Genomic DNA, 24,633 nt, shown 5'->3' on the forward strand with positions numbered 1-24,633 from the left:
ACTGTCCCGATCCCGCCACTGTCCCCGCCCTGGCACTGTCCTCACCCCAGCACTGTCCCTATCCTGGCGCTGGCACTGTCCCCGCCCTGGCACGTGTCCCAGGTGCGCTCCCGTTCCAGCCCCGGGGCCGATGGGAGCCGCTCCGTTCAAACTGCGGCCGTTGTTCCGTGTCCCGCGGCAAGCCCGGCTCCAATTAGTGCGGCTCCAATTAGTGCGGCTCCCATTAGCGCTGCCGTGCCGTGCCGTGCCGTGCCATGGAGGCCGGCGGGGTGCGCAGGGTCTCGCTCTGCTCCCGCCGGGCCGCTCCGCTCCCGGGCGCGTCCTTCTGCCTCAGCACCTTCGGTAAGCGCGGAGCCCCGAGCCCGGGGAGCCCGGGGGTGCCGCCCCGGCCGGGAAGCGGCTGCGGAGCTGCTGCTCCTCGCAGGAATCGGGGCCGGGCAGCAGCTCCTGCCCCGCTGAGCCCCGGAGCAGGAGCGCCCTGAGCCCGCTGCGGTGCGGGAAGCGCTCCCGGGGTCCCAAAGGCGCAGCCCGCTCTGCCCCTGCATGGACACGAGCTGGGGCAGGGCCGCCTGCAGCTGTGCCCCAGGGTCGGGCAGAGCCCCAGGGTCCTTTTTGCTCCTCGGGGTCTCTGTGTGGCTGCCTCAGATGTGCAGAGTGGGTTTGATGGCCCCTGGCAGCGCTGGCTCTGCGGGCGGAGCTGGCCCGGCCCTGGCTGGGAATCTGGACACCTTGTGGATGTCCTGGCCGCTGTGTTGTCACAGACATCTTTTATGAAGAATCCTTTCTTTAGGATTTTTTCTCCTGAGCAGCTGAGAGGCCTCAGGAACAAAATGTAACCAATGATTATGTGCTGCTGTGGAATGCAACAGGTGCATCTGGGATTGGTCTCATGTGGTTGTTTCTAATTTATGGCCAATCACAGTCAGCTGGCTCAGACTCTCTGTCCAAGCCACAAACCTTTGTTATCATTCTTTCGTTTTCTATTCTTAGCTAGCCTTCTGAGGAAATAATTTCTTCTATTCTTTTAGTGTAGTTTTAATATAATATGTATCATAAAATAACAAATCAAGCCTTCTGAAACATGGAGTCAGATCCTCATCTCTTCCCTCATCCTCAGAGCCCTGTGAACACGGTCACACTGTGTCAGGACTGTCCTGGCAGCAGTGTCACACACGGGGCAGCTGGGTGCCCCTTCTGGGTGCTGCTCTCAAAGCAGCAGTTTTGTTTTCTTTCAAAGCTTCTCTTGCTCTCATGACCACACAGTGAGCTCCTTCCTAGGGATGTTGACCCTTCCCAGGGATGTTGCTCCTTCCCCTTTTGGCCTTCCGAGTGCCAAACTGCTCAGGACAGCATGGAAGCTGAAATCCTCCTGTCTCTGTCTGGAGGATAAAGGCCAAATAATGTGGGTTCTGTGGTGCCTCCTGTCTCTGGTACCAAGTGCAGGCCAAACATCATCTCTGCAGCCACAGTTCCCCTCGTGGGCTGAGCATCACTGGTGAGATGTGGAGTTGTGTTCTGAGCTGCAGAGCCTGGCAGGACAGGGCCAGCACTGCCCTCTCACTGAGGGTGGCTAGGAGGGAGTCCCCCAAAGGGCTGGTGCCAGGGCAGAGACTGTGGATGGTGATTTTGGGGTGCCTTGTGCCCATGGGGACCTCCCACCCAGGGAGGATCTGGCACTGTGTCCTCTGGCAGGAATCCCCACTGGCATTTGATAGATGTTCTTGGCTGTCCCAGCCAGGCCCAGCACTGTGTTTTTCCTACAGAAAAGCATTTAAGAAGAACCCCAAATTTTCCATTTGTCAGAGACCATCAGTAAGGAACAGGTTTCCCTGCTTTTCTGCTCCCATAGAAGGTTGCCCTGTCCCCTCCCTTAGCCTGGCAAACCTCTCTCATGGGTGGGAACATGTTTGATTACCATCTTGTGCTTGTTCATGCCCATTTTCCCCTGTTCTCCTTGTGCCAGCTTTGTTCCTTGGCAGGAATTGCCTCTCCTGGCCCTGTGGGTCCAGGTGGATGGGGCTGGGAGCTCTCTGTGCTGCACCCCTGCAAGCCTGGCTGAGCTCTGTGATGGAATGTTCACCCAGGAGCTGCGTGTGGCTTCTCCCTCTGCCCTTCTTCTGCACTTATTTTAATTTATATTAACCTTTATTTAACAGAGAGGACCTGGGCAAGCTGTGTCAGGGCCTCTCTGCTGGGGCTTGTTTCCCTCAGTTCTGGTAGGGATGTATCAGGAGATAAATGAGGGGAAAAGGTTTCTCTGATCTCTGCACTTGGATTGAGGGGGGAATGCAGCCCATGAACCTGCCTTGACAGGGATTGTGCTCCTGCCCACCCAGGTGTGGCACCAGGTCCCTGCTCTGCTCCTCTGACAGAGTGCCCAGCTCTGTCTGAGCACAGGCCTTGGCACAGCACATCCCTCCCTCCAGCTCCAGCTGGACCATTCCTCCCAGAGCAGCTTCCCTGTCTGATCCTGGTCCTACACAAGCCAGTGAGTGCCTGGGGTCAGGTAGGGGCTGGGGTGTGCTGTGGGTTCTGATTTGTCCCTTCATGTGCTTGGGAGACACTCAGGAACAAATGCATTAAGAGGGAAACATCCTCTGCTCCTCACAGAGGGGAGAGCACCTCAACTCCCAACCCCTACTATGGCCAATTTGTGTTTCTCCCCAAAAAGGCAGAGCTGCCCCTCTTCTCCCTGCTCTCCTGTCCTTGGTGCTGGGGACCCTGTCCCCCCAGCAGTGACACACACGGGGCAGGGGTGACCCCGTCCCTCACTGTGCAAACCCTTGGCCCCTGAGCTCCCCAGGAGCAGCCCCAGCCACCCCAGGGCAGGGCAGGACAGTCCCCAAACTGGCATCCCCCAAATCACCCAGCACAAAAACTTCCTCTCCCTTCATCCCCCTGACTTCTCCTCATGCTGGGCTGCACTGGGGCAGTTTCCTTTGTGCTGTAACATCGGTGGTGTGCTAACAGCAGAGCAGGCAGGGCTGTGGGGCTGGGCCAGGGCTCTCTGGGCTCTCTGGCTGGATGAAAAGGCTTTTCCCACAGTGGGAGAGGGTGCCGAGGGAGTTGCCTGCTCCCATTCCCAGTGTGGATGGGCAGGGTGAGGCTGGGGCTGGTGTGGGTCCTGGAGGCTGTCAGAGGAGGGATCCTGGCACAGGGGTGTCACTGCCTTTGGCAGGGGCACAGAGTGGCAGCGATTGGGGGTGCACAGAGCTGTCCCCAGAGGGTTCCCACAGCCCCAGAGACCTGCAGGTGGCAGAGGGGTCCCAGCCTTGTGCCCAAAGCCTGCAGGGGGAGGATGACACTGGGGCACAGCGTTCTCTCTGTGGCAAACCAGTGTTAAGTTGTCCTGACTCACCCACCCAGCTCCTGCCTTTGGTCCCTCACCTCACACTTGTGCAAATGCACACAGACCATTTCCACGTGTCCATGCACTCCATGCACACGTGAGCTGCTCAGAGCTTGGACCTTTTTTTTTTTTTGAGTGAAAAATGTGTTCTCTGAATTGTTTCAGGTTAAACAATCTCATCAGATATCCCCTCCCAAGCAAGCCCAAGCCCTTGGGTGTGTCTTTGACAAAATGAAATGTTGGGTTTTAACTTGCAAGATGTTTATGTGTCTGTACGTTATGTTTACTCACCTGTAAATGATGTTTACTCACTTGTTTGCTGTGTTTTGTAAACTGGGGAAGAAGTGAAAATGGGAATCTTTGCTTTGGACTAAGGGAAACATTGTATCAGTGATGGTTTCAGTCCTTGGATTCTCCAGGGGTGTTGGGAAATGTTTAGTTTTGGGTCGATCCAGAACAGTTACATGATTAGAGACCCTTCACTGCCATTAAAATCTGCACATCCTATTGATGCTGGCAGGCCCAGCTCCTGGGGAACCTTTAGGGAGGACAGCCAGAAGGGAGGCAGCTCACCCTGCACCCCATAACCATCACACCCTGTAACCATCACACCCCATAACCATCACACCCAGAGAGGAGAAACTCACCCTGTACCCCATAACCATCACACCCCGTAACCATCACACCCCATAACCATCACACCCCGAGGGGAGGAGCTCACCCTGCACCCCATAACCATCACACCCAGAGGGGAACCATTCACCCTGCACCCCATAACCATCACACCCCATAACCATCACACCCCGACCCTGAAAACACCATGGGCTGAGTCCCCTGTCAGTCTGGGCCTTGTGGGGGGATTTCTGGGCTGATGCAGAGCTGCCAGTGCATGGAAAAGCGAGGGAATGGGTGTGAGCAGGCTGGCAGAGCAGTGGGGCTGCCCTGCTGTGGTGCTGTGCCCTCACCCAGCAGGGCACACCCTGCTCTCCTGCCCAGGGCTGGGGCTGGGGGTGGCAGTGCTGACCTCCACCCTGAGCCTCTGTGAACTGGAGGGAGGCAGGATGTGCCTGGCCCTGTGTGAGCCTTGCAGCTGAGGGGTGGCTGAGTCCCTCAGCCTGTCCCTCAGCCTGTCCCCTCGTGTCCCTGGTGTCCCCAGGCCAGCTGAAGCTGTCCATCGAGGCGCGGGGCCGGACGCTGGTGCTGCACGGTGAGTGTGCCCCGGGGCATCCCCAGCGAGCCACACTGGGCTGGGGTGGGGACAGCATTGCATGCTCTTCCTTCTTGGTCCTGTTGGGAAAAACCCTGGGGTGCAGTGGCACAACTGGGAGCTCTTTGATTAAGAGATCAAACTGAAACCTTTCCAGAGACCTTCATGTGTTTGCACCCATGTGTATAAATTACTTTTATTCCATATGAAGAGAAAAAAAGCAAGTACAATTTGGAAAGTCTGAAATGCTTTATCTCTGCCAAAACACTTTTGCCATATTTGCCAGGATTTCCAAACTGTTCTGTTGCCTCCAAATGCTGCAGTTTTTAACACCAGCAGTATTTCTTCAATGAAAGTGTTTTGATGCTGATTATCAGAGAGGCCAATGGGAGTGTCAGAACGATCCCTTTTTTTTGGGAAACACCTGTCTGGGGGTCTGGCACAGGCTTTACCCCAAATCCCTCCATTTGGAGCAGCCCCAGCGTGAGCTGGGTGTGAATGGTGGGGTCTTGTCCTGACACATCCCAACACATCCCTGGCACATCCTGACACATCTCCAGCACACCCCTGGCACACCCCTGGCACACCCCTGGCACATCCCTGGCACATCCTGGCACATCCCATGCACATCCCTGGCACATCCCTGGTACATTCCCAACACAGCCCTAACACATCCCTGGCCCATCCTGGCACATCCCTTGCCCCAGGCAGCCGCAGGGGCCGAGCAGTGTGGGGCAGTGCCAGAGCAGTGTCAGTGCCAGGGCAGTGCCAGAGCAGTGTCAGGGCAATGTCAGTGTCAGGACAGTGTCAGGGCAGTGCCAGGGCAGTGCAGGATGGGCTGTTATGTTTAACTGGAGGATCTGTTTGGCTCCAGGGCAGGGAGAGCAGGGCTGGGCAGGTGGGGCAGAGGGAGTGCAGTTTGTGCCCCTGGATGCTGAACTGCTCTGCCACCAGCTCAGCCCAGGCTGCATTTATAGCACAGTGTGTTAAAGGGAAACCATCAACCCCTGCCCCTGTCTGAGGGGGTTCTGCCCCACAGGGAGGGATCAGCCTGGGCGGCAGAGGGGTGTGGGGTAGGGACATGCCTGTCCTGCTGCTTTGGGATGTGATAATTTCATTTCCTTTCCAGTCATGGAAGCAAAAGCTCTGATGGGAGCAGAGTCCCGTGTGTGCGACTCCTATGTGAAGGTGAGTCCTCCTGGGGCTTTGCTCAGGGACCTTTGTGCTTTTTGGGGACAATTTTGTGGTTGGCTCCTCCAAGCTTGCTCTGCACTGTTTTTCCCTTCCCTTTCCTTCTCCATCCTGCTCTGGAAGAGCATCCCCAGCATGCAGGGACAGCTCATGGGTTTTGTTGGCAGTGTCTGGATGAAGCAGAAAAGGGGAGGACAGGACCCTGCTGAGGGCTGTGCCAACCATTCCTTGCAAGAACACCCCAGAGGGTGCCCCAGGCCTGGTGGGGATGTTTGCTGGCACAGGGTGGGTCTCCTGCTGGGATGTGCTCAGTGCAGGAAGCAGCTCCCCTGAGAGGGGGTGTGGGTCAGACCCCAGCCAGCCACACTTGTGTACATCACTCCTGATTTCTCTGCTCTGTTCCCTCCCTCCCCTGCCCCAAGGGGTTTTGAAATGCAATTACCTGGCAGGCAGAAGGGTGGGGTGATCCCAACCAGCCGTTAGCATGGGCTCAGCAGGATCTTTGAGCTCAGCCATCCGTGCCAGTGCCTGTGCCAGTGTCCTGCCAGGGCAGCTGGGGATGTGCTCTGGGAATGTTAACACTGCTTCTTTTCCTCCTAAAGATGTCCATTGTGCCAGATGCTGGCTGCAAGTGCAGGCAAAAGACAAAGACGGTGCCAGACAGCAAAAATCCTGTGTTCCATGAGCACTTTGTGTTGTGAGTATGGCAGGGCAGAGGCAGCTCTGGGCCATCCCCGTGTCACACAGAGCACTGGGGACCCTGTGCCACTGTCCCAGGGCTCCCTCTCCACGCCACAACCCTGTGTTTGCTTTTGCTTTGTGATCTCTAATAAACACTGAGCACGCCTGAGCAGCTCTGCTGCTGAGATGAGGAGTGACAGCCATTATTCTGTGCTTTTCAAGGCTGAAGTGCCTTGAACTTTTGGGCAGAGCTCTGCAGAGCTCTCAGCACACCCAGCATGGCAGCGCTGCTCCTGCATGCTCAGACCTTCTTGCTGGGCAGGAGCTGGACAAACACTGCATTTCCTAGACCTGGCTCCTGCAATAGTGTGACTGAGGAAGGTAAAAGGGTTTCCTACAGCTCCAGCATGTATCTGCATGGGGAAGGAGCTGCATGACTTTGTTTGAGTAGAGCTTGTCACTGCTGGTGATGGGGGCTGTGCCAGCCCTCTGACCTATGCAGGGCTGGGTTTGGCACAGGCTGGTGCTTTCAGAGCATGAACTGGGGCTAGTTCCTTGCCTTTACCCTTTGGTGCTGGATGTGTCTTCCTGCAAGATTATTTCCCCCCTGAAGCCACATGAGTGGTGTCCCCACACATGCCCAGGAGAGGTGACATCCCCTTGCAGCTGTCAGGAGTGAGCAGATTGCTCTCTGGGGAGGGGCTGCAGTGCTCTGTGCAGGGACTGGAGGAGAACACCTGGCTGTGAGGGCAGCCCTTGCTGGGTGCTCCTTGGAGGCTGATGGGCTGTGCCCTCTTGTTACAGCCCCGTGAAAGAGGAGGATGAGCAGAAGCGTCTCCTGGTCACAGTCTGGAACAGAGAGAGGAATTCCAGGTAAGGGGCTGCCAGCTGTCATAGGATCCTTTTCAGGTGGGGCTGTTGTGGCAGAGACCCTGTCCCCTGCTCTGGTCACCCCATGTGAGCTCCTCCAGGGCCCTGAGGGCTGGCCCTGACCTCAGGGCTGCTCTGCTCAAGGATTTGGCCCAGGGATGTCCCAGCTGGGACACTCCCAGGAGCATCACGGGCAGCAAACCCTGCCCTTGGCACTCTGTTGGTGCTGCCTGGTAGCCACCAGCTGGGTCAGCATTTAAACCCCTGTCCCACTCATGCCTGCACTGTTGGCCAAAGCCAGGTGGGGCTGGAGTGGGCTGGGATCTCCCCTCCCTGTGGGGACAGTGCAGGGAGGGCACCCAGGGGGGTGGCACCTTGCAGGCTGTGCTGCCAGCCCAGCAAGTGCCACCTTGGCCAAGCTCCTGCCAGCACCAGGGCTGGAGGTGACCAGGGGGCTCCAGCCCAGCTCCTCCTTGCCCTGCAGGTGTCTGCACCGTATCTGCTCACACCAGGGGCATGTCCTGGGCACTGCCTGGCACTCAGCATGGGCAGGGATGGTTGGGGTGAAAAGGGGTGCCAGGGGGGATCTGGAGCTCCAACAGGCATGTGCTGACAGTCCCTGAACTCTGGTTCTCCTGCAGGCAGAGTGAACTCATTGGCTGCATGAGCTTTGGTGTGAAGTCCCTCCTGTCCCTGGACAAGGTAGCTCCGTGTCCCAGTGCAGGGTGTGGGGCTGGGCAGGGCTCTCTGGGCCCTCTGGGTGGATGAAAAGGCTTTTCCCATGGTGGGAGAGGGTGCCTAGGGAGTTGCCTGCTCCCATTCCCAGTGTGGATGGGCAGGGTGAGGCTGGGGCTGGTGTGGGTGCTGGAGGTGGTGGGGAGGCTGTCAGAGGAGGGATCCTGGCACAGGGGTGTCACTGCCTTTGGCAGGGGCACAGAGTGGCAGCGACTGGGGGTGCACAGAGCTGTCCCCAGCACAGGCTGCCTGCCCAGTTTGCGGGGGGGGACACAGGACATGGGGCCAGGCTGGCACGGGTCACATCTGACACGTGGGACACATTCAGGAGTCTGCCCGATTCCCGGCAGTGTGCTGATGGGCACAGGGCAGCCACAGAGGTTTTTGGCTGTTCCTGCAGGAATTCTGGGCCAGAATCCCTGTCCCTGCTGCCGAGGGTTTGGTCACAGTGCTGCTGCCCCAGCCTGGCTGCTGCTGGTCAGTACAGCCGGCTCTGCCTTCCCGGGCAGGGCTCCCAGCGAGCACCAAAGCCTGGGAATGCTCCGTCCCATGGGAATGCTCCATCCTATGGGAATGCTTCATCCCAGGGGAATGCTCCATTCTATGGGAATGCTCCATCCCATGGGAACTCTTCATCCCCTGGGAGTGCTCCATCCTATGGGAATGCTTCATCCCAGGGGAATGCTCCATTCTATGGGAATGCTCCATCCCAGGGGAACTCTTCATCCCACAGGAATGCTCCATCCCATGGGAATGCTCCATCCCACGGGAATGCTCCATCCCATAGGAATGCTCCATCCCAGGGGAACTCTTTATCCCATGGGAATGCTCCATCCCATGGGAACTTTTCATCCCATGGGAGTGCTCCATCCCATGGGTACACTTTATCCCAGTGCCCAGCGGGGAGGGGTTCTGTCCCTGGGCAGCAGAATGTCTCAGCAAGCTGGATGGGTTTCATGGAGGTGTTAATACATCCCCTGAGCTCACAGAATCACAGATTATCCTGAAGAGACCCACATGGAGCATTAAGCCCAACTCCTGCACAGACAATCCCACCCAGTGCCTGAGAGTGTTGTCCAAAAGCTCCTTGATTTTTTAAAGTTTCTCACCTGAGGTGTGGATGTTTTCTGCATAGCAGGAGACTAAAAAGGAGCTGTTGGTGGTGCTGGGTGAGAGGTGGGTGAAGCATGGCCTCCTCTGAAATTTGGACAAGGGAGGTGCAGCTTTTTTAAAACACTTTGGTGCTCACAGGACCTCAGCAAGGCTGACATGAGTCCTGTCCCCTGGCTGCTGCGTGATACTGCTGGATATCCCTCTAAAAACCTGGAATCTGCTGGATATGCCTTTAAAAACCTGGAATCTTGGTGCTTCAGTAAAAACCTGGAATCTTGGTGCCTCAGAGTTGCTCATTCCCCCTTGCAGGGAGGATGGAATTTTAACTGTGGCTGAGAGCAGGACTGTGGGCTGTGTGTGTGAGCAGGTCTGGGCACCTCTGTGGCTGTAGCTGGGGCAGCTCCTGCCCTTGGTTGGGTGCAGGGGGCTGAGCAGCTGCCCTGCATGCACAGCTGCCCTGCATGCACAGCTGCCCTGATGCCCCTCTGCTTCCCTCCCCACAGGAGATCAGTGGCTGGTATTACCTCCTCGGGGAGGACCTGGGCAGGACCAAGCACCTGAAGGTGGCCATGAGGAGGCTGAAGCAGAGCCCAGGTGTGTCCCAGCACAGGAATATCCCAGGTGTGTCCCAGCACAGGAATACCCCAGGGGTGTTGGCAGGGCTTGCAGGAGGAGTCACTGCTGTGTCTGAGCCTGCTCCCAGTGTGGAGCAGCCCCAGCCCCACTGCACCCTGTGGGCACTGCTCTGCCCTGTGCTGCTCAGTGGGCACTGGCATCCCAAAATCTTGTGGGGTGGGGATTCTGGCTGGTTCAGCAGTCCCTGCTCTCCTCTTCAGTCTCACTTCTGGGGCTCTTTGGGGACCCCAGCACTGCAGCCACATCTCTCTCTCTCTTGCTTGGCTTGTCCTCATGCTGCCTCCTGTCTCTCAGACTTGGGGCTCATTGCTGTGGTCACTCTCTTTGTCCCTGGGGTCTGGGCTGGATGTTTGGGAGCTTTTTCTCCTGCCTTGCTCTTGCCAGGGAGTGGAGGAGCAGGGGCTGGCCCAGGGCAGGGTCGGGCAGCCGTGCCTGTCCCAGGTGTGCAGCCACCCTCGAGCTGCTGCCTGGGGGGATGTGCCCATGCCATGTAAAGGTCTCATGTGCAGTGTGGGATTGCCAGATGTGCTGTCACACTCATGGGGCCTTTTTCTTTTTTAAAACATGTTTTAAAAATAATTTCAGAAGTCAAGCCAGGAAGTCAAAGTGCAGCCCAGGAGAACCAGGACGCTGTGACCCTGCAGCAGCTGAAGGTGGGTATGACAGGGTTGTGACCCACAGCACTGGGAAGATGTGGGGTTGGGTGCCTGCCTGAGGGGTTTCCAGAGAGCCAAGGTGTGGTGGTGTTTGCAGGGGTCTTAGGATGAGGGAAGAGATGAGAATGTTGACTCCATGTTTCAGAAGGCTGATTTATTATTTTATTATATATATTATATTATATTAAAATTATACTAAAAGAATAGAAGAAAGGATTTCATCAGAAGGCTAGCTAAGAATAGAAAAAGAATGATAACAAAGGCTTGTGACTGACTGAGACAGTCTGGACAGCTGGACTGTGATTGGCCATTAATTAGAAACAACCACATGAGACCAATCCCAGATGCACCTGTTGCATTCCACAGCAGCAGATAACCATTGGTTACATTTTGTTCCTGAGGCCTCTCAGCTTCTCAGGAGAAAAAAATCCAAAGGAAAGGATTTTTCAGAAAATATCATGGCTACACCAAGGGACAGTGTTTTAGTGGGGGTGATGCTGAGGTGAGGGAGCTCTGTCACCTCCCTGTCCCACCATGGCTGTCACAGGTAATTTGTTACTCCAGCCAGGCCCCAGCTGGTGGAGGGGGTGATTTGGGTGCTAACCCCCATTTTCCCAGGGACCTCCTGTTTTCCAGAGTATTCCCACTCCAGCCAAAGCACCAGCAGTGCCTGGGATGGCAGGGCTGGCTTGGCACGCTCCTGCCCCACAGCACGGGCCCCTGCCTGGCTCTGTGGCTCCTTGGACACGTCTGCTCCTCTCCTCCTTCCAGGACCGTGTGCTCTGGGAAGGGAAAGGCCCATGGTGGAGCCTGGGTGATTTATAGGAGAGGCAAGGATGGGAAATGGGAACACAAACACATGGTTTGCATCGGAAACGGGGCTCGGGCGGCCCCGTGATTTATCTGTGCCGAATTCCGCCCTGCGCTTCCCTCAGCTGCATTTGCAGTTATTTGTTTTACAGCACAGGGCTGAGCAAGACAAACAAAGCCAGCGCCCCTCTCCTCCCTTCCTCTCCGGCAGTCGCCACTGGTTTGAGCAGTGCTGGCTGGGAAGGAAAGCTGCTCCTCCTCCCAGCCCCAGCCCCAGCCCCAGCCTGCCAGTGTGGCTGCCCTGACAATGCTCTGATGGCTCTGCCACCACGGCTCCCCTGGCAGTGCTGAGACTCCTCAGCTCCCTGCCTGGCCTCCCTGGCCCTGCCACCCTGGTTACTGTGCAGGAGAACCTGGATTTTGGGTTCCCTCCAGCCTTCCCTCCTTTATCATCCCCCTGTAGGAGTGTGGAAGGTGTTCTCTTCTGTTGGAACCACATCTCCAAGGAGTTGTGCCCAACTCTGGCAGTGGGTCAGCTGAGCCCTGCTGCTGGCTGTGCTCAGAGTTCCTCTTGGCTTTTAATTCCCAAATTCCACCATGGATGCAGCTCAGTTGACCTTGGTGCTTCCCCCTTGGTGACTTTATGAGCACAAAGCATGGGGACATGCATATCCTCTGGGTCTGTGCTTTCAAAAACAAACTTTTTCTTTTCTTTTTTTTTTTTTTTTTGCTTCTATAAACCCAAACCTCTGATTTTTTTATGAGTATGGAGTCATGTCCTTCATGGAGCGAGGCTCTCACAGCCAGTCCTGTGAAACGCCGCTCAAACATCCTCCAAGTGTTTGTGAGAACGTCGCAATAACAAAGTGCTCCGTGCGCCCCAAGAATGCCACGGGAACAAAAGCCACATCAACAGAGCTGGGACTGGGGAATACTAAAGAGTTGACAGGAATTTTAATATAAAACTCTCTCCCTTCCTCGTCAGTGAGGGCTTTCAGGAAGCCTCTGGCTTATCGTGGAGCGGCATACAGCGCTCGCAGGGGCCGGGGAGGTGAAAGGTGGCTTCCTGCCATTCTTCTCGGGAGCTGGGTTCCCATGGGCGGTCATGCCAGCGTGACTGGGGCTCCTTCCAGCCCGAGCAGTCCGGGAGTGCCGCGGGAGCCGCGGGGTTTTCATGGGCTCGGGGGGCACAGCCATGAACCGCTTCCATGGGCTCTGCAAGGTGTGCTCGGAGCCGAGGTACCGGCAGGTCTGTATCCCCCTGCACCCACCTGGGGCAGATCCCTGAGAGCCTGGCAGCCCTCTTGCCATGGCTGCATGTGGGGAATGGGTTTGTAGGGCTGGATGTGGGGAATGGGTTTGCAGGGCTGGATGTGGGGAATGGATTTCTACAGCTGGATGTGGTGAATGGATTTCTACGGCTGGATGTGGGGAATGGATTTGTAGGGCTGCATGTGGGGAGTGGATTTGTAGAGGATTCTTAAAGCTTGACAGAAAGCTCACATAGTATATAAACTTTGAGATAAGAAATACTGGCATAGAAATGTCACGGAATAGGACAGATATTGTTGTGAGAGGAATGCAACTAGAAATAAGTTCAAAGCATGGCCTTGTAAATAAAACAAAATACTTTGGAGAAATAGAACTATGAAAGATGCATTGTAGTGGGATCCTTGAGGGGTAATTTTAGATAATTGGCTTTAAGGCATTTACAGCATGGTGTGGCAAAAAGCTGATAGGCCTTATAATGTATTGTAATTAGGAAATAATTGACTTCTGATTGTGATGGTGAGAATTATAACATCTGTATTGTCTCACCCTTCACATGAGACTGAAAATGGAATAAAAGTTTTAAAAGGCCTCTCAGTTGCCCATCTCTGGGTCAGAAAAGGGCTTAATCCAACAAATGGACTCTGTGGGTGCTGCTTGTGAGGCATCGACTTGATACCGTTACAATTGGTAAATTACAGTGAGGGTAGAAGGAAAGCATCTTCATTCACATGGGTGCCTGTGGCTGGTGTCTGCTTGTTGCTGCAGTGGAGAAATGGGCAGGGAGGGATGCTTTTCAAATATAGATAAATTATTAAAATATAGAAATATATGCAAATATAAAAAATATATTTACTGTACAACTTGCAGGTAGTGTGCTGATGGTAACAGTGTTAAGCTGCAAGGTGTTGTCCTAATTTTCCCCTTATTAGAGAAGAAGCAGGTATAGCAGGCTGCTACTGCCTCTTCTAAAATTTATTTTTGTGTTTTTGGGAGCCAACAGCACTTGTTTCCTGGGGAGCAGCTCGCTGTGCTGGTTCCAGTTCTCCCAGTGCACAATGCCAACTGCTGCTTTTCCATGTGCAGATCCCAGTCTCCTGCATTTCAAAGAAATATTCTCTCTGTGGGATTGGGACTCCCAGCTCAGGGTCAGCTTCTCCCTGTGCTCCTGAGCTCATTGTTCAGGTTATTCCAAAGCTGCTGTGGGGGACAGCAAACACTGGGAATTACAAAAGCTGCAGAATTCCAAACCCAACTGCCCCCTCCTTGCCAGGGCTGTGGTGACCATCTCGTGCAGGAAAGCTGCTCTGCCTTGGCTGGATAACAACTGACTCTGCTTTGTCTCTTAGAGCTCCTCAAGTCTTTATTTTGAAAATACCCTCTGCATTTTTTGGCAAAGTTTGGGTACATCAAGCCTCCCCACCCACCTCCCAGCTCATGGCTGATGTTCATAGTTGTGCATAGTTGCATGGCAGCACAAATGGGCAAAAAATGGGAAAAAATGGGCAAAAAATGGGCAATGACTGTCTGAGATGGCCATGGTGGTGGGAGGTGAGGAGCATCACAGGGAGAAGCTGCTCTTCAGTGGCACAGGGCAGGTGGGGGGCAAGGTCAGCCAGCTCAGGGAGAAGGACTGGGGGGAAACCTTGGGCTGGGAAGTGCCCGTGGAGTCTCCGTGGTGGGAGAGGTGCTGGGCTGGCTCCTGGTGCCAGTGCTTGGTGTTGGAGATGAAAGTGGAGGATCTGGAATATCCTGAGCTGGAAAGGAATCACAGGGACCAGGAGTCCAACTCCTGGTTCATTCAAAGGTGCAGAGCCACCTCCCTGAGGAACCAGCAAGCTCCAGAGAGAAAAATAGTGAGTGCAATGGGACTGGATCTGTGTTTGATCCTGCCAGGGCAAGACAGTTTCTCTTTTGAAGCCTGATTTTATGCTGAGCAATCACAAAGGGACAAGGTGCAGGGAAATGAAATCTCACTGCTTTGCCTTCCCGTGGTAAAGGAGTAAGGAACCACATCACCTCCTTGGCAACTTCTGCTGAATTCCTCATCTTCCTTCTGCCTGTTTGTTCTCAAAATAATACAGGTCAGATGTAGGATTTTTAATTTTCTTTTCTCTGTCAGTAAAACAAGCATCTTGACTAATGTCTTGGGGGCTAATCAGGTATTTACAGGATCTGTCACGCTGAGCTGCTGCTGGAAGCCAACATCAAAAAATAAGTATAATTTTATTAATAAGCTCAATGCTCCTCAAATCAGGAGGACAAATGAGCCTAAATCAACCCAGCATCCCTCCTCTCCAAACCCAGTGAGGGAAAACACACTCAGCCCAGGGAAGGGGGTGATGCACACAGATGTCTGGAGGACAGGAGCGTGCTGAGCTCGCAGCTCCCTCCGGAGCAGGGGAGTGCTGCTATTTCTGTATTCTCCAACAGGAAATGAAATGTTTAAGTGATCTGCTTAGAGAAGTCAGTGTCAGGGCCAGACTGCCAGGTTTTCCTTTCCAATGGCTTCTCAGACCTTTCCTTACACTTGGAAGGGCTGGGAGCAGAGCGTGTGCTAAACAAACACTCCTGGGAGCCTTTTAGCCCCCATTCCACCTGTGGGGGTCTCAGTGACAGCCCTTCCCCATCTCAAATGCCACGTGCCAGCATTTCCAGGGGCTGTGGGGCAGTGTGGGAGTGAGGATCACACCCAGTGGCTGCTCTCCCACCTGACAGGTGTCTCCCTGCAGATCACCATCCCTCGGGGCACTGACGGCTTTGGCTTCACCATCTGCTGCGACGCCCCAGTCCGTGTGCAGGCTGTGGACTCTGGTAAGAGACTGGATCCTTTCCATCCCTCTTGATTTGGATCAATTCTTGTTCCTTTCTTGCTTCCCAGAGCTGGTTGTGATTCTGGAGCTCCCACGCCTTGCAGGACTCGGGTACCTCCAAGAAACTTCATTAGATGAATTCTCTGTTGCCTCTAATGAGGTCAGAGGCCACTGGGTTAGCACTGTCACTATTTTGGCAATGTTTTCAGTTATTTGCAGAGATTTTGTTCCCTTCCCTCTCCAACCTGAAAACTGTCTGTCTGGTTGGGTGACCTTCAGAAATCATCTGGGGGGAAAACAGGTCAGAGGGGATCAGGATTGTGGGAATCCTCAGTTCCCTGAGTAGAACCTCTTGCTGTGCACCTGTGGGATGGACTGGTGTCTCCAGTGTGCTCTGTTGCTCCCCACTGCACCCCAGGAAACATGGGGATTTCATGCACTAGCTCTGAGGGAGCACTGCTGGCTCTGTCCTGGTGCTCTGTGTGTGTGGATGTGCTGCAAGGTGAAGCTCCAGGTTGGCTGATCTCACTTCATTTTTGGGTGTGGGTGTCAGATGGGGTTTGGGGGAGTGAGGGCTCCAAGCTGTGGAGCTCTCTGGGGGTCTCCAAGCTCCAGGGCTTCTCCTCCCCCTCCCACTCGGCCTCCTGCCTGCAGGTGACTGGAATTTGTCCCTCTCAGGTGGCCCAGCAGAGAAGGCAGGGCTGCAGCAGCTGGACACGGTGCTGCAGCTGAACGAGCAGCCTGTGGAGCACTGGAAATGTGTGGAGCTGGCCCATGAAATCCGGTGAGTGCTCCCCAAAAACCCCAGGGCAGGGAGAGATGGTCTGGGGGAACCCAAACCCCAGGGCAGGGAGAGCACTGAGTGACTGTGGGAAGGGAAAAGCTCTGAGGGGTGCAGGACACTGGGAGAGGATTCCCTGGAGGGGAAGGATGCAGGAAAGGATTCTCTGGAGAAGGAAGGATGCAGGAAAGGATTCCCTAGAGAGGGAAGGATGCAGGAAAGGATTCCCTAGAGAGGGAAGGATGCAGGAAAGGATTCCCTAGAGAGGGAAGGATGCAGGAAAGGATTCCCTGGGGAAGGAAGGAAGGATGGAGGGGCTGGGGAGCACGCGAGAGCAGCAGAGGATTTGGAGGGAGGAAGGGCTGCAGGGCTGGGTGCAGGACACGGTGCTGCAGCCCTGATTTCCCCACCCCATCTGTGCCAGGAACTGTCCCACGGAGATCATCCTCCTGGTGTGGAGGCTGGTGCCTCAGGTGAAGCCGGCCCACGAGGCCATGCCCCGCAGGTCCTCCTGCAAATCCGCCTACGACCTGCAGTCCCCTCCCCAGAAGCGGGAGAAGAGCGGCCCCGCGCAGGCCGAGCAGCGCCGCAGCTGCCACATCCTCTACGATGGCTCCGAGGGGCTGGGGCTGCACACCTGGGACAGGTACACGGAGCTGGGCAAGCGGGGCCAGAACACCCTGCCCGCCCTGTCCCGGGTGCCCTCTGCTGCCGACCAGAACTACATCATCCTGGCCCCGCTGAACCCCGGCAGCCAGGTAGGGCTGGGGCTGCACATGGCCCTGGCTGCAGCCTCTCCTGGCCCCTGCTTCAGCCTTATCCAGCATCAGCTCGAAATATTTGCCAGTTTTACGAGCCACACCTCTGTCCCCTTTCACTGTTTTCCTAAAGCATTTCCCTGCTGCCTCCCCTCAGGGCTCACCCCAGGGGTGTGGGGAGGACGTGGGGAGTGTTCCAGAGAGCCTTGGCTCCATCTGGCACTGCCTTTCCACTCATTACCTGGGGGGGTCACAGTCACAGCCCACTGTCTTGTTCCCACTGCACAAGACCACACTGTCGGTCATTGCTCTCCTTTTCTGCTGCAAAAATGATTTTTTTTTCCCCTCTCTGAAGTGCTCTGGCTTGGCTGGGTTTGGCATGTTACCCTCTGTAGCTGGTTGTGTCACAGTCTCTGGAGCTGACTGTGTCCCTGTCTCTGTCCCCACAGCTGCTGAGGCCCGTGTACCAGGAGGACAGCACCTCTGTGGGTGAGTGTGCCTGGCTGGGGGAGCTGCTCCCAGCACCCAGCTCCAGGCTGGGCCTCCTGGCACCATCAGCTCCCTGTGCCAGCCCTGCAGGGCTGGGGTTTGAGGGCAGGAGCAGCAGCCCAGGGGCTTTGGGATCATCCTTGAACCCAAAATCCGAGGGGAGCTGGGCACAGGGTGAGCCTCACGTGAGGGGTCTGGGGAGCTCTCAGAGGGTTCTGCTGTGGGGACCTCCCAGGGCAGGGTGAGAGCTCTGAGCATCCATCCTGCTTCCCACGTGTTCTCCTCATCCATGAGGCCTTGCTGGGACAGCTGCTCCCTGCTCTGACACTCCTTCAGTGCCACAGGAGTGAGGCTGGCTGTGCCTCACATCAGTGCCAGCAGCTGGGTCAGATTTGGGGAATATTCAAGCCCTGGGCTGCTGCAAAGTCTCTGAGCCAGCTCTCCTCAAAAAACCTTTGAAACATAAGCTCATAACATGGACCACAGCTGTGACAGGTGTGTGTGGGATGCCTGGAGCTCCCTGGGGATGGTTGGACCTGTGGGAAGAGTGGGCTGAGGTGGGTGGCAGGGCTGGGCACTGCAGGAATCCAGGTCCATGTGGAAATCCCCCTTGTCTGCTCATGGATTTGGGAGCTTTGGGAGGCTGTGCTTGCCCTGGCCTGTCTGGATGCCCTCAGGATGAGCTGTGGATCCCTAGGAGAGCTGAGCTCCTGGAGGGTGTGAACCCCTCAGGATTCCCTGTCTGGTGAGGGCACAGCTGGCAAACTTGGTGCTGTCTCTGAGGTGGGGCTGTGTCCAGAGAAAGCCAAGAGTGGGGCAGGCAGAGCCATGGGGGCAGTGCTGGGGAGCAGGAGGGAGCAGGGAGGGCCAGGCCCCCCTGCCTTGGGAGCTCCCAGCCCTGGAGCTCTGCACCAGGAGAATTTTCCACTCTCAGCTGCAGGGGATGTTTTGTTCTGTGGATGATTGCAGCTCTTTCCTGCTGTTTGTGGGTCCTGTGAAAAGATGAGCTGGACCAGGGGGACTTGTTCTTACAGTGAGGTGGGATTTGAATGGCTTGGGCTTCTTCCCGTAGCAAATTTTGGATTTTTATGGATTTGTTTTTAATTATTTAATGTTAAGTTCAGAGGGAGGGAGGTATCAGCTAACCTGAGCAGGGATGAAGTGTGGCAGCACAGAGCTGCCCACCCAGTGGCAGGAGCTGACATTTGGGTGTGTTTCTGTGCCAGGAACCTGTGCAGGTGATTATTTCCTCTGATAGAACGAGGTGATTTAGGGATAAGAGCAAAAGTAAATCCTAAACAGCCCAGACAGATCTTATCTGGCCTGTGCTGAGCTGTCTCTTGAGCTTTGATATTATCTGCCAGTGCAACCAGGAAAAAGGGAAAAGGGAAAATGTCAGGATTAATGCACTTAGAGGTGGAAACAAGCTCTTAGGTCATGAGGGTGCCCCCAGCAAAGGCAGCTGCTCCAGCCAGCAGTAAACAGCCAAGCTGGCTTCCCAGCCCAGGCTGGCTGCCTCTGCTGCCTTTATCTGGGAGTAAATGTGCTATTTCCTAATGCTTAATGGAATAGGTAATGCTGGGCAGCTTTGTGTGTTTGCTTTGGACCAGGCCTTATCTGCCCTGGGCCATGGTCAGGAGTGTTTTGGCTCATTTCTGCCTGGGAAGGTGCTGGGCATCCCTCACAGTGCGAGGGTAAAAGGCTCTGGGTGGGAACAGGAGCTCCAGAGGCTCTGTGGTGGTAAAAGGAGCTCCAGAGGCTCTGTGGTGGGAGCAGGAGCTCCAGAGGCTCTGTGGTGGGAGCAGGAGCTCTGGGGTGGCTGCAGGGAGGGAAGGAGAGGTGCTGGGGTTCCCCAGGGAAATGCAGGAGGGATGCTCATTCCTGTTCCTGAGACATCCCTGTGGGGCTGAAGCAGAATGCTCCAGCTCTTCACCTGGATATGTTCAGTCCCAGTGGAGAGCTCTGCCTGCAGCCCCAGGCTGGCTCAGTTCATCAGCTACAGGAGGAGGGAGGAAGGAAATACGTTGATTTTTCGTGGGGCTTCTTTTGAAGGTGTGAATTTTGGTTAGAGAGCCATGCAGTTCCTGTTGGATCTGTTGCCTGTGAGTTTTAGGGCAGTTTTAGGTTGCTGGGGTCCATCAGGACAGCAACAGCTGGGGTGGGAGGGTGCAGGAGAAAGGCTCCTGTAATCCCTCCTTTGAGTGAGGATAACTCTTCAGGGAAGAGGGACAGACTGAAAGCCAGTCAGGTGCTTGGGCCTTTTCCAGCCCAGAATGCAATGCTGGAAAACAGAGGCTGATGTGGTGCCAGCCTCATGAACAGTGAGCTCATCCTTTATAAATACACCCAATGTCTGAGAAAGCACTGCTGGCAGCAGCAGGGATTGATCCAGCCATGAGTGTTTGTAACTCCTGCCTGGTTCTCTGACACCTCCAATCCCAGCATCTTCTGAGAGCTGTCATTAACCCACTGCCCCATGGCATGGCATTCCTGCACTTTGCTAATTCCATGCCCAGAATCCAGAGCAGGCAGGACTTGTGTGGATAAAAATGTTGAAGTTCCTCTCCTGGGGCCCCTTCTGGCCCTGCAAGGGGCTCTGAGCTCTCCCTGGAGCTTCTCCTCTCCAGGTGAACACCCCCAGCTCTCCCAGCCTGGCTCCAGCCCCTGGAGCATCCCAGGGGCCTCCTCTGGACTCATCCAGCAGCTCCAGGTCCTTCTGTGCTGGGACCCCAGGGTGGGACAGAGCCCTGCAGGGGGACACTCAGAGGGCAGGGCACTGGTGGGATGTGCTGGCCTGAAGCAGAGCTTGCTGTGGCCTCCCTGGGCTCTGTTTGTACCTTCCCAGCCGTGTCTGTGCTGCTGGTGGCACCCACTGAAGTCCTCAGGCCACCAAGCAAACAGCCCTGGAACAAAACCACCCAGGGGCCTCTTGTTTGCCATTGGAAACAATGGATCAGTGCTGTTATTCCTTGAATCCCTGGGACTGCTGGGCAGCTGAGTGCTGCCTGTCCCTGCAGCTCCTGCCCCAGCAGTTCCCCATGGCCTGCTCCAGCCTGGGAGAGCAGGGCTGAGCTGGAGTGACAGAGCTGGAGCTCCCTCCTCATCCTGTCTTTCCTTCTGCCTCCTGTGTCCATCCAGGGAATGGCTCTAAAGGGAAATCCCACACGGGCTCTGGGAGGAAATCCAGGCTGATGAAGACTGTGCAGAGCATGAAGAGCTATGGGAACTACCAGAACTGCACCATAGTGAGGCCTCACATCCCCCATTCCTACGGCACCTACGTGACCCTGGCCCCCAAAGTGCTGGTGTTCCCCATCTTTGTGCAGGTCAGTGCAGCCACGGGGGCTGGAGGTGCTCAGTGCCCAATCTCAGCTCCAGGGAGTGCCCAGCCTGGGCATCCCTGCAAGGATCTCCCTCCCAGCAGGATCCCTGCCATGCTCAGCTCTCCTCTGGAGCTGGCTGCACTTGGCACAGTGCTGGGGGCTGTCTCAAAGGGAATTCTGTCCTGTCCAAGCAATTCTCTGTTGGATTTTTTTTTTCTCCTTTTCAGCTTTTCAAATGTGGCCCTTGGTACTTGCTTGGGTCAGGAGGAGGTGTCCCAGCTTTTGGGCTTCAGAGCTGACTTTGGAATTGCAGATCAGTGGGGTTCTTCTTGAGGGTTCTTGTGCTGTCAGTGTGTGCAAAGGGGTTTTAGTTTAGCTGTGGGCACACTAAAATTTGGGCAGCCAGGGCCTCACCATCCTCCCAGGGAAGGATTTCTCCCCAATATCCCACCCATCCCTGCCCTCTGGCACTGGGAGCCATTCCCTGTGTCCTGTCCCTCCATTCCTTGTCCCCAGTCCCTCTCCAGCTCTCTGGGAGCCCCCTCAGGCCCTGGCAGGGGCTCTGAGCTCTCCCTGGAGCTTCTCCTTTCCAGGTGAGCACCCCCAGCTCTCCCAGCCTGGCTCCAGAGCAGAAGACAAGGATTCAGAGCTGTAATGGCTCCACAGGGAAAGTTCTGCCTCTGCAAGTCCATGAGCTGTTTTAAGACAACAGCCCTGAATTCGGTGGTGGTAGCTCTGACTTCCTCTGTTTCCTTCATTTTGTCCTTCATGTGGCCAGAACCCCAAAAATCTCATCTGCTCCATGTATTATAGTACATTGCTGATGAATCCCTTCCTTTCTGAGCCTGTGGGGAGCCCTTTGTCCTCCTGTGCCAGTGGCAGTGTCACTGTCCCCTCAGCCCAGCCTGAAGCCATGTCCCCATTCCATGTCCCTCCTGCCTGAGCCCTGGGCTGCCTGAGGCCAGGCTGGGCTGGGCTGGAGCTGGGGGAAGGTGTTTGATCACCCCCTCCTCCCTGTGGCCCCTGGCTGAGCCCTCAGCTTCTGTTGGCAGGAACACAACTGGCACTTTCTGCCTCCTTACACCCAAACCTCATCCTGGCTTGTGCCTGGGAATCTGCCCCTTCAGGAGCTGCTTTTCCCTCTGCAGGGCCCTGTGCAGATCCCTCCTGTTCCCACTCTGCTGCCCCTTCAGGAGCTGCTTTTCCCCTCTGCACTGTCACCCTGCAGGGCCCTGTGCAGATCCCTCCTGTTCCCACTCTGCTGCTCCAGGCTGCTGCTGCAGGGTTTCTTGTGCACTCAGGACATGTGAACCTGTCCCATTCTCCAGCATTGAGCTGGGTGTGGCACGGGAAGGGACAGGAATTGCTAAAAGTTGCTTTAGGAGTGATGCACACCATCAGGTTCAATATTGGTGCCTGAGGGACGTGGGAACCTGCCCTGCCAGCCCTGTGGTTGTGCTTCCTGCTGACAAACACCCATAACCCCCCCTGCAGAGCAGCCCCTGTCAGAGGCACAGCTGGGCTGCTGGAGGTGTGAGTGCAAGGCTCTGCTTTCTCCTCTCACTGGACTGCGGATTTTGTGTCCCTCTGAGCACGGGTGGCTTCTCCCCATGTGAGTTACAGCTCAAAGTGACACAAAGTGGGTTTGGTGGGTGGAAAGTGTATCTCACTAACCACACTGCCAGTGGAAGGTTTGACTGTTTCTTTTGTTTCCTTTTTTTTATTTTTTTATTTTCCCATCCAAATGTAGCCCCTGGATCTTTGCAACCCAGCCCGGACTCTGCTGCTGTCGGAGGAGCTGCTCCTTCTCGAGAGCAGGAACAGGACCACACAGGTAAAACTCTTCCACATTCTCTGGGCTCTCCAAACCTGCTCTTCTGCTGTCTTACATAGAGGGCTGAATGATAGAATCACCATGCTTTGGGTTAGAAGGGACTTTAAGCTCATCCAGTCCCATTCCAAGGGCAGGGACACCTCCCACTGTCCCAGGTGCTCCCAGCCCTGTCCAGCCTGGCCTTGGACACTGCCAGGGATCCAGGGGCAGCCCCAGCTGCTCTGGGCACCCTGTGCCAGGGCCTGCCCACCCTGCCAGGGAACAATTCCTAATTCCCAATATCCCATCCAGCCCTGCCCTCTGGCACTGGGAGCCATTCCCTGTGTCCTGGCATTCCACACCCTTGTCCCCAGTCCCTCTCCAGCTCTCCTGGAGCCCCTTCAGGCACTGGAGGGACTGGAAGGGACACCTCATTACATGGAGAAGGGAAATGTTTCATTGTGCAGTGACTGTATTGATATGATATTTGGAAAGACTTCTGGACAGTTTATTGTGGGATAAACTAAATATCAAAACTCTCTGGGCTAGAAATCAACTGTTGTTCCTGTTGCCTTTGGGCTCAGAGAGAGGAAACTGTGGGTGGCAAATGCACATCAGTGACAGCCCAGCAGGCTCAGGAGGAGGGGGTTTAAGGATGTTTTGTGCCAGGTTAGAGAAGCACAGAGTGGTTCAGGCTGAAAGGCACCAGGGGAGGTCATCCAGTCCCATCCCCTTGTTCAGGGATCCCCTGAAGTCACTCAGGGTTGTATCCACATGGCTTTGCAGCATCTCTAGGGAAGGAGAATCCACTAGAACTAGAAGCAGACAGAGAACTTGCTGCAGATGTTCTCAGAATTTCAGTTCCTGAAACAGCTCACGTGTCCTGCCCAAATTCCTCTCGTTCTTCTTACTTCAACTTTTCTGCCATGTTGTTGGAGAGCTGTTGGAACTCTGGGGGCACAACAGGACTTTGGCACCCCGGGGATGAGACAGCTCTTACCATCCAAACTGGCAGGGTTTGGATGTGTTGATCACATTTGCTGCTGCTTTCACTTGCATCCAACTGCAAAGTCTGCAAAGCCTTGGAATCTGGGAGAGAGGCAGAGCCCACTCGTGCGCTGCTAACCAGGAACATTTCTTCTGGGGTAATTTCAGAGGATCCCACTGAGTAATTTGGGGTTGAATTCAGTAGGAGTGAACAATGTGTCATCTCCACAGACCTGTAGAGAAAGTTCTGCTTCACTGGTTTTAGTTTCTGGGTGGCCAACAGCAGAAGGCCTGAGCCAATTCCCATTGCTGGCCAGTACAAACCAGCAGAGGGTTGTGCTAAGTGACTCCTCTCTCTGGTTTTCATTGTGTAATTCATCCCTTGCTTTGACTTGAACATCTTTTTCTTTTTTTCTGCCAAAAAGTACATGAAAATACATCAAAGTACATGAAAAAGTCCATGATTGATTAGAAAACTTGGCACTAACTTTTAACTAAACCCCTTTCCCTGTCTGCCCTGCTGTCCTGTGCTGCTCAGACTTTTCTGGGCACCTGCAGGACTGAAACCCAGGTAAACTGCTGTTGTGTGGCACAGCTGTGCTGGATGGTTTGGGGGTGCAGCTGAAGTCAGGAGCTCCTCCAGGCTGGGTTGGTTTACCTGCCTTCAGGTCAGACTCAGATATTTGGAGCAGCAGCCAACTGTGGAATATTTATGGATAACTAATGCTGTTTGCAGCCTGAGTGGGGTGTTTGTGCACGTGGGGGTGATGAAGAACCCCAGGACAAGTGTGTTTGGAGGAGCAGAGACCCCACTAGGGGCAGGGTGAGGAGGAAAATGTCTCACAGGGAAAGGACTCTGCTTATGATGCTCTTGGGGTGAGCCTGGAGCTGGGAGAGTCTCAGGTTTTTGGTTGTTGATTGCTGCCCTGAGATGTGCAGGGTGTCTCTGCTTCGGCCCACACAGCTGAAGAACGAGTCTGGACTCTTCACTTTTCGCTCTTGAAGTTGTTTATTAATTCTTATCTATAAAATTTTCTTCCTGCCCAGCAGAGATCTGCTCAGCAGGGCAGCCACAGGCACTCTGACCACCCCCAGGGCAGCATTGTCCTTTTATACTACAAACTACATAGAACATGTTGACACTTAATTCCC

The 24,633-nt window shown here is 55.1% G+C and overlaps 1 protein-coding gene across 2 annotated transcripts in view; it reads left to right on the top strand.

The window, feature by feature from the left end:
• The first annotated feature begins 242 nt into the window (after window positions 1–242).
• Window positions 243–24,633, top strand: part of RGS3 (regulator of G protein signaling 3) — a 74,824-nt gene continuing 50,433 nt past the window's right edge. Inside the window, exons 1-14 of one of the 2 annotated variants that reach the window (XM_071453797.1) lie at window positions 243–342; window positions 4,506–4,556; window positions 5,686–5,744; window positions 6,350–6,444; window positions 7,233–7,301; window positions 7,940–8,000; window positions 9,650–9,740; window positions 10,368–10,435; window positions 15,250–15,331; window positions 16,009–16,114; window positions 16,536–16,869; window positions 17,319–17,358; window positions 20,497–20,684; window positions 22,432–22,515. In XM_071453797.1, coding sequence (XP_071309898.1) covers window positions 255–342; window positions 4,506–4,556; window positions 5,686–5,744; window positions 6,350–6,444; window positions 7,233–7,301; window positions 7,940–8,000; window positions 9,650–9,740; window positions 10,368–10,435; window positions 15,250–15,331; window positions 16,009–16,114; window positions 16,536–16,869; window positions 17,319–17,358; window positions 20,497–20,684; window positions 22,432–22,515 — 1,416 coding nt within the window. In that variant the 5' untranslated portion in view covers window positions 243–254. Of the gene's footprint in view, window positions 343–4,505; window positions 4,557–5,685; window positions 5,745–6,349; window positions 6,445–7,232; window positions 7,302–7,939; window positions 8,001–9,649; window positions 9,741–10,367; window positions 10,436–12,239; window positions 12,498–15,249; window positions 15,332–16,008; window positions 16,115–16,535; window positions 16,870–17,318; window positions 17,359–20,496; window positions 20,685–22,431; window positions 22,516–24,633 lie in introns of those variants that run through there. The other variant, XM_071453798.1, reaches the window with a different exon arrangement.

This window comes from Agelaius tricolor, unplaced genomic scaffold (genome assembly GCF_023055355.1).
Source record: "Agelaius tricolor isolate 1412-34295 unplaced genomic scaffold, bAgeTri1.0.p SCAF_37, whole genome shotgun sequence".
Classification (NCBI taxonomy): Eukaryota; Metazoa; Chordata; class Aves; order Passeriformes; family Icteridae; genus Agelaius; species Agelaius tricolor.